The sequence below is a fragment of the Callorhinchus milii genome, unplaced genomic scaffold (assembly GCF_018977255.1).
Source record: "Callorhinchus milii isolate IMCB2004 unplaced genomic scaffold, IMCB_Cmil_1.0 Scaffold45, whole genome shotgun sequence".
Taxonomy (NCBI): Eukaryota; Metazoa; Chordata; class Chondrichthyes; order Chimaeriformes; family Callorhinchidae; genus Callorhinchus; species Callorhinchus milii.
In genome coordinates, this window is record NW_024704786.1 from 543,606 (window position 1) to 555,650 (window position 12,045).

Below are 12,045 nucleotides of genomic sequence, written 5' to 3' on the forward strand. Positions count from 1 at the left end.
GAGAGAGAGACAGAACGGGAGAGAGAGAGAGAGAGAGAGAGAGAATTTGCTCATTATTCAAACGACCTGCGTTTGAGGTTTGAAAAAAAAAACAATTAGCCTCAAACAAACACTGAGATCATCGCTCCATTTGAAAGGGTTACTCTCTCAGTCACACTGACCTCATTCCTCGCTCCGTGTTTCTGATTGACAATCCGTGATTATTGGCGACGCGTCAATTCAGTTTTTATTTGATTGATTGACGATGATGAATTGCCGTTATTCAGTAGGTATCGCGCGGCGCCCACAACACACTCGGTCACTCCACTTGAGCGTCTATCCTGCGAGAAGCGCTCTGAGGCGTCGTCTCGAAGACGTGATACGGCGCTGAATGGAACCCGAGGGCTATTATCGTTATTATTACTTATTTATTGCTATCAATTATTATTATTGATTGAAGGGGATGTGCTTCTCGCTGCCGGAGGCCGGTAAAACAAGACAACATCTGCTGTGTAGGAGGGTGGTGTGGGGGTGACTGTGTCGGAGAGACAGAGGACAGAACTCTCTCCCTCCCTCCCTCCTCCCTCTCTCACTCACTCACTCACTCAATTAATCCCTCCCTCCATCCCTCACTCCCTCCCTCTCTCACTCACTCACTCACTCACTCAAACCCTCCCTCCCTCCCTCACTCACTCACTCACTCACTCAATCCTCCCTCCCTCCCCCTCTCTCTCCCTCCCTCCCTCCCTCCCTCCCTCCCTCTCTCACTCACTCACTCACTCAACCCCTCCCTCCCTCTCTCACTCACTCACTCAACCCCTCCCTCCCTCACTCACTCACTCACTCACTCAATCCCTTCCTCCCTCCTCCCCTCTCTCTCCCTCCCTCCCTCCCTCTCTCACTCACTCACTCAACCCCTCCCTCTCTCACTCACTCACTCACTCAATCCCTCCCTCCTCTCTCTCACTCACTCACTCAACCCTCCCTCCCTCTCTCACTCACTCACTCACTCAATCCCTCCCTCCCTCACTCCCTCCCTCCCCTCTCTCTCCCTCCTCTCTGTCTCTCTCTCACTCACTCACTCACTCAACCCCTCCCTCCATCTCTCACTCACTCACTCACTCACTCACTCAATCCCTCCCACTCTCTCTCTTGATCCCTCTCTCCCTCCCTCACTCTCTCCTGATCTCTCTTTCCCCCACTCTCTCTCTCTCTCTCTCTCCCCCTGTGACTCCCACAACACACACAGTCACTGCGCTTTCCAATGTGTCCCGCGAAGCGCTGGGATAACGCCAGGAATATTATTATTATTATTATTATTATTATTATTTCTCTCTGGATCACTCTCTCCGAAACTCTCCCACTCTCTTCTCCTCTTTGCTCTCTCTCTCACTCTCTCACTTTCTCTCACTCACTCTCTAGTTGTCTCTACCGCTGTCTCTCTCTCGCTCTCTCTCTCTCTCTCGCTCTCTCTCTCTCTCTCTCTCGCTGTCTCACTCTCGCTCTCTCGCTGTCTCGTTCTCTCTCGCTCTCTCTCACTCTCTCGCTGTCTCTCTCGCTCTCTCGCTCTCTCTCGCTCTCTCTCTCTCTCGCTGTCTCTCTCTCTCTCGCTCTCACTCTCGCTGTCTCTCTCTCGCTGTCTCGTTCTCTCTCGCGCTCTCTCTCTCTCTCGCTGTCTCTCTCTCTCGCTCTCTCTCTCTCGCTCTCTCTCTCTCGCTCTCTTTATCGCTCTCTCTCTCGTTCTCTCTCTCGTTGGCTCTCTCACCGCTTCTTTTATAGCGCTCCCGAACATCAGTTACCATAGAGACAGATAACAGCTCCATCCGGTCACACGGACCAGACACGAGAGAGAGGATGTGTGTTTGTGGGAGAGTGTCTGTGTGTGTATCTGTGTATATGTGTGTGTGTGTGTGTATGTGTGTGTATGTGTCTGTGTGTATCTGTGCATATGTGTGTGTGTGTATGTGTCTGTGTGTATCTGTGCATATGTGTGTGTGTGTGTAGATATGTGTGTGTATCTGTGTGTATGTGTCTGTGTGTGTATCTGTGTGATATGTGTATCTGTGTATATGTGTGTGTGTGTGTATCTGTGTGTATGTGTGTATCTGTGTAGATATGTGTGTGTATCTGTGTATATGTGTGTGTGTGTGTATCTGTGTAGATATGTGTATCTGTGTATATGTGTGTGTGTGTATCTGTGTATATATGTGTGTGTATCTGTGCATATGTGTGTGTGTATCTGTGTGTATGTGTGTGTGTGTGTATATGTGTATATGCGTGTGCGCGTGTATCTGTGTGTGTCTGTGTAAATGTGTGTGTCCGTGTTTATGTGTGTGTGAGTGTGTGTGTGTGTTCACTCCCAATTTGTTAACCCTTTGTGTCCAGCGATTACACACAACGTCTCCAAAAGTCTCAATGAATTAATAATAACAATCCCCGGGTGTGACCCGGCGCCGGATCAGGTCTGCGAGACGCCTCAGAGCGCTTCCCGGGATACACCGTAAAGTGTAGTGACTGTGTGTTTTGTGGGAGAAACACAAACAGCCGTGAATTGAGTGACCAAATCACAGACACACTCTCACACACTCACACATTCTCCATCACACACACACTCACACACACTCAGACACACACTCTCTCACAGACTCAACACACTCACTCCCACACACTCTCTCACACACTCACACACTCACTCTCACACACTCTCTCACACTCCCACACACTCTCACACACTCACACACTCACTCTCACACTCTCTCACATTGCTACACACTCTCACACACTCAACACACTCACTCTCACACACTCTCTCACACTCTCACACACTCTCTCACACTCCCACACACTGTCTCACACACTCACTCTCACACACTCTCGAGCTCTCACGCACTGCCTTCGCTCTCTCTCTCTCTCTCTCTCGCGCTCTCTCCCTGAGGCTGAAAGGTCACACGTGTGTTTGAGTACTCGGTTTAAGAGCTCCGTCTTTAGAAAGTTGTGAGTTAAGAGCTTTCCTCTGTGCGGTCACCAGAGCAACAGTGACCGATTCACGTTTATTTCCCTTAAGTGCCATTCGAGTAACTTCACCGTCACGTGGACGGACTTTCATCTCGAACCTGAGCTGCGTCCGAGCAAAGTCCTCTCCCCATCACCGAGTGCAACTGAGTCTCCCCGTACCCCAGGGGTTAGACCCCTCACCCCCCCACCCCACAGCCCCTGTACCCCAGGGGTTAGACCCCTCACCCCCCCCCCACAGCCCCTGTACCCCAGGGGTTAGACCCCTCGCCCCCCACCCCACAGTCCCTGTAGCTCAGGGGTTAGACCCCTCGCCCCCCACCCCACAGCCCCTGTAGCTCAGGGGTTAGACCCCTCCCCTCGCACCCCACAGCCCCTGTAGCTCAGGGGTTAGACCCCTCACCCCCCACCCCACAGCCCCTGTACCCCAGGGGTTAGACCCCTCACCCCCCACCCCACAGCCCCTGTAGCTCAGGGGTTAGACCCCCCCCACTCGCACCCCACAGCCCCTGTAGCTCAGGGGTTAGACCCCTCCCCTCGCACCCCACAGCCCCTGTAGCTCAGGGGTTAGACCCCTCGCCTCGCACCCCACAGCCCCTGTAGCTCAGGGGTTAGACCCCTCGCCCCCCACCCCACAGCCCCTGTAGCTCAGGGGTTAGACCCCTCGCAGTGTATCGTTTGAAGCGCTTTGAGACGTCGCGACGAATGATAAGGCGTTGGGTTAAATGATTATTATTGTTATTATTGCCCGACACATACCCCCACCTACACAAGAAAATTCCCCCCCCCACCCCCGCCCACCGTCTGGACTGGAACACACACACTCTCTCTCTCTGTAAAGTGTAGTGACTGTGTCCTCTTTAAGAACCTCTTAAGGATCGCTCTTCAGTGAAACCTCCGGCAAAATCCATCTATATTTAGTCTCCGGAGAAGGAGCACTTTGTCTCAAAGCTTTGATCGTGATTTTTTTCTCTCTCATCTCTGTCTGAGGTCCTGCCAACAAGTCAGGGGTTTGAGCCCCCACTTTCCCCCCCCCCCCACTCCCTCCCCCTTCACCCCCTTGTCGAGGTCTTTGAGCTCTCTCCCCACCCCCACCCCCCACCCCCCCACCCCAAATAAAATGTGGTCACTCAACCCACGACTGTTTGTGGGGACGTCGCTGTTTGTGGGCGCGATTTATTATCATCTAACAGAATGGTGGAACAGGCTCGAGGGGCTGAATGGCCTCCTCCTGTTCCTGTGGTTCAAGGGCGAGGCTGAGCTCAGGTGAACAAATGGTTTAGATGTCACCCTCGGGAATCGAATGAGTGAGGACCCAGGTGTGCGCACACACACACACATGCACACACACACGCACACACACACGCACACACAATCCCAAACACACACACACGCGCACACACACACACGCGCACACACAATCCCAAACACACACACACGCGCACACACACACACAATCCCAAACACACACACGTGCACACACACACACGCGCACGCACACACACACGCGCACACACAAACACACACACATGCACACACACACACATGCGCACACACACGCACACACACACGCACACACACACACAATCCCAAACACACACACGCACACACACACGCGCACACACGCACACACGCACGCACACACACGCACACACACACACCCACACACACGTGTGTACACGTCACCTCACAGCCTAATACATTGGGGGCACAGAGGGACACAAAGAAAAAGAGGGTAAAGAGGAAAAGAGAGAGAGAGAGAAAATGAGAGGGAGATAATGGAGAGAAAGTGCAGGAGAGAGAGGGAGAGGAAAAGGGGAGAGGGAGAGAGAGCGAAAAAGAGGAAAGAGAGAGAAAAAGAAAGAAAAAAAGATCGCGTTAAGAGAAAAGAAGAGCGTAGGGAGTTTCTGCAGCAGTTAATTTGCGCAAAGTAACATCTCACAATAACAGGAGCGAAGTGACTGTTTTTTCTCTCTCTCTCTGGGGGGAGGAGGTTTTTTTTGTCAGAAACTCCTCTCGTTCTGTGTTGTTCGCCTCGAAAGCCGTTTTACGCACTTTACTGTCAACGACGACAGCAAATAATCATAATAACTAATAGTGAACGATAACAATAACGGATCAGTCCCTTTTTTTTGTGCAAAATTGACTTTTAATACACTTTGTTTTGCTTCTGTTTTGATTGCGATCCGTTTGCTGTTTCGCAGCGAACGAACGAACACAACTACCGGAGAACTCATTCAGGTTTCGCTGTTATTTCCCCCCAAAATGTCTGCGAAAATATTTAGCTGCGGAAAGGCGAAAGGGCTCTGACTTCCAGTCGCTGACGATCCCACAAACATTTACGTTTACTTTAGCGGTGTCGGGGTGTGGGGAAAGGGGGCGCGAGGGGGAGAGAGGGAGAGAGAAAAAGAGAGGAGAGGGATGAGATGATGGAGAGAAAGTGCAATAGACAGAGAGAGAGAGAAGGTGAGGGGGAGAAGATGGAGAGAGAAGGGGTGGGAGACAAAGAGAGAGAGAAGGAGACGGAGAGATAGAGAGAGAGAAAAGAAAATCAACATTTTTTTTTACAGGTTTAAGCCCCAAAAATATATCGCAAGTTACAATTTTTTTTTTGGTTTCCGTCGAAAAATATATATTGCAAAGAGCGAACTTCGGTGACGAGGGCAGAGTGTTGGGGGCGGTGGGTGGGGGGGGGGGGGGAAGGGGGAAAGGTTTACCCCGGGGGTCCAAACGTAGGTGGGAGTTGCGCCCTACCATCCAGAGGGGGTTCGCTCCCCCTCTCGTCTAACTGTCGGGGCGCGAGTGTGTGGTCGGGCGCTCCTGCCCCATTGCCGGCCCGGTCCTCTGTGGGTTCGGGGTCTGCCGTTGCCCTCAGCTTGGCCTCTCCATCGTCCCCCGCCCCAAACCCTGGCTCCCTCGCCCCCCGATCTGGTGGGGGGTCTTGGCTCGTCACGGGGGGAACCTGGAACCAGCCGGTCGGGGGTTTAGACTCGAGTCGGGCCGAAGAGTTTGGCCCCAAAGTCTCGTCCAAATCCGAAGAGGTTCCCGGCCTCGACCTGAAGTCGTTCACCCCAAACCTTCTCCGCCCGCTGCCCTCTGGCTCCCCCTCAGCTCCCGCCCGCGCCGGGGGCACCTTCTCTCCGCCTCCCGGCCAGGCCAGGCTGGGGGTCCGGACCAGGCCCGAGGTGGTCTGGATCGGGGTGGGGGGGCGGTGGTGCCCGGCTTCGGTGGTGACCCCGTGGCTCTCGTCGGGGGTGAAAGCTCCTCCAGCGAGTCCGGCCCACCCGCTGGCCAGGGAGACCCCCTCCTCATCTCCCCCGGTCGCCAGCCTGCGGGGGTCCGGAGTGGGGGTGGGGGTGAGGTTGGCGGAGGCCGAGGGGGGCTTCAAGGGGTCCCAGATCATCGTGTAGTAAACCACCAGGATCACAGAGGCCATGGACACACACAGGAGGTACCCGAAAACCGTCACCAGCTTCATCCAAGTCTTCTGCGCCTTCGTGAGGAGTTTGCTCTTCTTTTTCTCCGGCTTTCCTCCTCCCCCCATCCTGTCTCTCTTGTTCATCGTGACGAGGGCTGGTGGGGAGTGGGGGGAGAGGGTGCGTGTGTGGGGTGGGGGGGTGGGGAAGACGGCTGGGTTTTCAGGGGGTGGGGGGGAGATGGGGTAGAAGACTTTGAACCACTTTCCCGCCGGCGAAAGAAATACACGCGCGCACACCAACACAACACGCGCGCGCACACCAACACACGCACACACCAATACACACGCACACACCAACACACACGCACACACCAACACACACGCACACACCAACACACAGCAGGAGAGAGAGAGAGAGAGAGACCTAAGTCCTCATGACTTGCTGTCAGCCGGTGAAGGCTGTCCGCCTGTTGTGACAAGAGTCGAGTGTGTGCAAAGCATCAGAGACAGATCGAGACACTCCTTCCAGTTACTTTGTCGGTTGATGTCAACATCAGTAACCAGTCCCTACGGTATTTCTTCCCGTCCCTCCCTCCCTCCCTCCTTCCCGTCCCTCCCTCCCTCATTCCTCCCTCCTCTCTCTCTCTCTTTCCCTCAAGCGGTGACTTAACAGCAAACAAATAAACACCCGTTTTGACGTCATTCAGACGCCGAAGCCCTGGGCAGGAACCGTCCCTCTGGAGTGTCGCGGCCGCAAAGGCATCGACGCTATCCATTGCGGTCCTGGCCTTTGACAGGGAGACGTGGCGAAAGTGCTTCGCGGGGCCCGGCGTCAAGCGAAGTGACTGTGTGCTTTTTGCGGGCCAAACAGTCGTGGGTTTGAGTGACCCAGATGCCTTTTTACGGGGAAATTAATAGCTGACCAGGGTACAGGGAGGAAGCTCGCCAGGCTGTAGGGTTTAGAGACAGTCACTACATTCCAGTGAAGGGCTCCAGGACCCTACACCACACACACACACACACAGAGAGAGGGGGCTGTGTAAATCCAAGTTGTTGTTGTTGTTGAAGAGGGTGACTGTGTTTCAGACTGACACGTGAGTCTAAGCAAAAGCACTGAGATAAACGGGAGGTGTCACTGCTCCAAACCTGAGCAATTAATTTGTTTTTCCTTCTTAAGAGAATAACAGAATTCTCTCCATAGGCCTCTCGAGACAAGACAGCGAGAGAGAGACACACACACATACACACGCACACACAGACACACACATGCACACAGACACACATACACATATGCACATACACACACATGCACAGACTCACACACACACACATGTGCACACAGAGACAAACACACGCAGAGAAAGTCACACTCACACACGCACACACACAGAGAAACACACAACACAGAGAAAAACACACACAGACAGACACACACATACAGAGACAGAACCACACACACACACAGAGAAACACACACACAAAACACCAACTGATGTGAAGAGCACTTGGGGGAGAATCACGTTTTATTTGTGTTGATTGTTGACCCGATTCTCTCTCTCTCACTCACTGAACCCGTTAAGACATCGGGGGCTGAGTGGCCACAACACAGACAGCGGAGAGAGAGTGTGTTCACTGCAAAACCAGCACCAAACACAGCCTCGGGACACCAACACAGTCACTCACACACACAGTCACACACACACACAGTCACACACACACACACAGTCAGACACACAGTCACACACACACAGTCACTCACACACAGTCAGACAGACAATCACACACAGACAATCACACACTCAGTCACTCACACACAGTCACACAGACACACACACGGTCAGACACACACAGTCACACAGACAATCACACACACACAGTCACACACAGTCATACACACACACACGCGCACAGCCAAAAAAAATAAGGGTTTGATTAGAAAGAAAAAAAATCTCAAAATCGTTGATTTCTGTTGCCGTCTTAACGTTAGATCTGAAGAGTTTGCGTTTATCTTAGACACGAGCTTTAGAGTCAGATCTCACCGTCTCTCTCTCTCTCTTTCTTTCTTCTCTCGTTCTCTCTCTCTCTCTCTCTCTCTCCCGCCTTGTGATGAGAACCCTTTTTTTCTCCGGAACACACGGACGACGCAATCTCTCTCGGTTTATTTCACCCTGCGGATAAAAAACAAAATTCACGTCAGTCGTGTTGGTCAGCAGCTGTTTTTGGGGGGGGGGAGGGGGGGGAGGGGGGGGGGGAGGGGGGGAGGGGAGAATGAGGGGAGAATTGGATAAACCAATAATCAAATTCCGAAGGAACCCGCGGAGCGAACGGCAAACCCTACGGTTCCCAGACAAGAGACGAGATGGGGGCAGAAGGTGCGGTTTGTTTCCGAGAGAGAGAGAGATTTGTGCCGGACAATTAAATGATATCTCTGGGGGCGGTGGACAGTGGACAGCTTTGGGGGGGGGGGGAGAGGGGAGAGGACATGGCGAGCGACAGCCAGGAGGGTTGGTCGGAGGCTGAGAGGCTAAGGATCCGACGAGAGAGAGAGAGTGGAGCGTTAGGTCGGTGGGAGGCGAGAGCGTGCGGAGAGAGAGAGCGAGAGAACGAGAGAGGGAGAGGGAGAGAGAGAGGGAGGGAGAGGGAGAGAGAGAGGGAGAGGGAGAGAGCTCAGCCAAGAGGGCCGCGAGCCTTACGGAAGCAGACAGTCTCGGAGCCGGTGAATGTGAACTGCACCTGATGCCACTCTCTCGCTCTCCTCGGGACGTCCCGAGCTCCGACCGTCCAGGGCTGACGCCGAGACGCGCGGGTCAACTGCGGGGACAGAGCAGACGCAGGTCACCATCGAACCGCGGACAGCAACTCGCGACCCTCACTCCCCCATTCCCCGCTCTAACCCAACTAGTCCCCACTGTAAAGGTAAACAGAGGCACGTGTGTGCGTGTGTGTGTGGGTGTGTGTCTGTGTGTGTGTGGGTGTGTGTCGGGTGGGGGGGGAGAGGGGGGAGTAAGGAAACTTGCCCAAGGTTTCTCCCTGACCTGACCGGGAATGGAACCCGGGTCCTCTCTGGGTCTAACGATCTAATTCCTTTTCTCGGTACGACACCTGGTCGGAGGGCCGGGGGTCTCTGTGACGAGGCGACGCTCCCCTTCACACACCCCCCCCCCCCTTTACAGGCAGGAGTTTCGCCCCCAAAAGCACAGTCACCACACCTGACAGAGAAGCGCTTTGCGACGTCTCTGTGAGCTCGAACCCCACAACCTGACCCGGAGATGGAGTGTGACGTTGGCTGCTGACCTGAAGCCTCGTCTCCTTGTTCCTCAGCTCCTCGAAGGGTTTCGCTCCCCTCTGGCGACTGTGGGTCTGACCCAGCGAGGGCTTGGCCGCTCTCCTCCGCCAGGTTCGCCCCTCGCTCGGCGGGGGCATCGCTGGGGGCAGAACTGGTCGCGCCCCCGCTCCCCACCCGCTCTGAGGCTGTTGGCAATGTCTCCGCCGACAAGCTCCTGGGCTCTTGCTGTGTCGGGCTCTCGAGGTCTGGTTGAGCCCCATCGACAGTCTCACTCTCCGGCTTCTCGTCCTCTCCAGTCTCCGTGTCCTCTGTATACAACACAACAACAACAACAGCCCCCGTTAAACCTCGTCTGACACACACGGAAACCCGTCACCGTTTGCTTAAGCGTCTCCAAACCCGACTGAGAATTCCCCACATCCCCCCCACACCCGGGAACCCCAGAGAGAAGAGATTGTCGGGATGGGATGCGCCCTCTCTCTCTCTCTCTCTCTCTCTGGAGGGACGCCCCTGTTTAACTAATTCCTGAGAGTATTAGGCGCAGGTTGGGGAGAACCAAGGCTTGTGGGGGGGGGGGGGAAGAGGCCAGAGTGTGCGTTGGGGTAACTGCTGGGGTCTAACCGGCGAAACCCACACCCACTCGGCCATCGAGAGAGAGAGAGAGAGAGAACCAGCGCTGTCTGGCCAAGCTTTCCCGCTGCTTCCCGTGAGTGAGTGAGTGACTTAGTTTTGCGTGTGGTGGGGGTCTTACTCTCACCTCTGTGGGCATCCTCTTGGAGGCGGGCGACGGCGGGCGAGCCCGGCAAAGGGTGGTCCTGGACGTTGGCTCTCGGGGAAGCCACCTCCATCTCCTCGGCCCAGTCGGTGACCGGCCGGTACCCCTCGTCGGGGGAGAAGGGACTGAGGGGCTTGGGCTGGATTTCCGCCGGTTCGGGCCTGGTTTCGGCCGGGGGGATGCGGAGCTTCGGGTGGTCTCGGGACCTTCTGCTTCGCTGATCTTTAGCACTAGCTTCGTGGGGCTGTTGCTGTTGAGTTGCCTCCTTCTTCGCCTCCTCCTCCTCCTTTTCTTCTTCCTTCCCCTCTCCTGCGATGGCTGCTTCTCCCGCACTCCCTCCGCCACCGCCTTCCTCTCCGGCGTCTCTCTCTCACTCTCCTCTCTCTCCTTCTCTCTTTCCCTCTCTCTCTCCCTCTCTATCTCCTTCTCTCTTTCCCTCTCTCTCTCCTTCTCTCTCTCCCTCTCGCTCTCCTTCTCTCTTTCCCTATCTCTCTCCTTCTCGCTTTCCCTCTCTCTCTCCTTCTGTCTCTCCCTCTCTTTTTCTCTCTCCCTGACTGTCGCCTTCTCTCTCTCCCCTGACAAGTCTGCGCCCCGTTCCTTCTCCTCCTCCTCCTCCTCCTCCTCCTCCTCTTCATCGCTGGCATCTTCCCACTGATCATCATCCTGGTCCTCGGTCTCCACACTCACAGGCTCCGAGTCTTTCACTTTGTCCTGCTTTTCCTGTCGGTAACAAGGAACCATGAGGTCAGACCAGGCCCCACGTGTGTGTGTGTGTGTGTGTCTATCTTTGTGTGTATGTGTTTGTGTCTATCTTTGTGTGTACGGCTCTCTCTCTCTCTCTCTCTCTCTGTGTGTTTCTCTCTCTGTCTGTGTGTGGGTGTGTGTGTCTCTCTCTCTGTCTTTGTCGTGTGTGTGTCTCTATCTGTGTATGTGTCTCTGTCTGTCTCTGTGATGTGTGTGTGCGTCTCTCTGTCTGTGTTTCTGTAGCATGTGGGGGTGGGGGGGGCGGTCTGTAGTAGGTTAGATCGCAGAGGTAGGTAGGAGGGATGGGGGGGGGAAGAGGAGAGTGGGGGGTGGGGGGGTGGGATGCGGGAGCAAGTACCACCTGTTTCTCTTCCTCAGGCTGTTCCCACCGGTTGTCATGCATACTGCGGGAGGAACATAAGAGAGTGCGATTCAGATTACAACACAGTGCTTTGTCTGCATGTCGGGGCGAGGCGGGCGGGGGGATGGGGGGTGGTATTTGGGGGCTGTGCGTTGTTGGAGACGGCTTTAATCCAAGCGCGGGTGGTGGGATGGGTTGGAAATCGATCCCAGGAATCTTCTCTCCCTCTCCTCACCTGTAGGGCTTATCCTGTCTCGAGCCTTTGCGAGATTCCTTCCTCCGGGGCTGAGCGATGAAGTCGGACATCGTGGGGGCTTTGGGGGCACGTTGGTCATCTGGAACAGGAAGTGGGGTTCACCGGTGGGGGTGGTGGGGGGGGGAAGGCGCTCAGTCCGAGCCGATCGAACCGGCAGGCAAGCTCACAGTCACTCCACGCAGGAGGAGGCCATTCAGCCCCTCTCCAGCCCGTT

General features: G+C 54.9%; 1 protein-coding gene across 1 annotated transcript; it reads right to left on the reverse strand.

Moving 5' to 3' along the window:
- Positions 1-8,508: 8,508 nt before the first annotated feature.
- Positions 8,509-11,906, reverse strand: LOC121851520 (histone H3.v1-like). Its single transcript, XM_042345403.1, has 7 exons — positions 11,811-11,906; positions 11,576-11,618; positions 11,051-11,190; positions 10,453-10,631; positions 9,704-10,003; positions 9,103-9,220; positions 8,509-8,577 (listed from the first exon to the last, which is right to left on the reverse strand). The coding sequence occupies exons 1-7, from the start codon at positions 11,879-11,881 to the stop codon at positions 8,568-8,570; spliced, it is 861 nt and encodes a 286-aa protein (XP_042201337.1). The 5' UTR covers positions 11,882-11,906; the 3' UTR covers positions 8,509-8,567.
- Positions 11,907-12,045: the final 139 nt, after the last annotated feature.

Coding starts and splice junctions, on each gene's coding strand:
- LOC121851520 (XM_042345403.1), bottom strand. CDS start 11,881: ATGTCCGACTTCATCGCTCAGCCCCGGAGGAAGGAATCTCGCAAAGGC. Junction 11,191..11,575: donor AGCCTGAGGAAGAGAAACAG/GTGGTACTTGCT, acceptor TGTTACCGACAG/GAAAAGCAGGACAAAGTGAA. Junction 10,004..10,452: donor CCAAGAGGATGCCCACAGAG/GTGAGAGTAAGA, acceptor TGTTGTATACAG/AGGACACGGAGACTGGAGAG.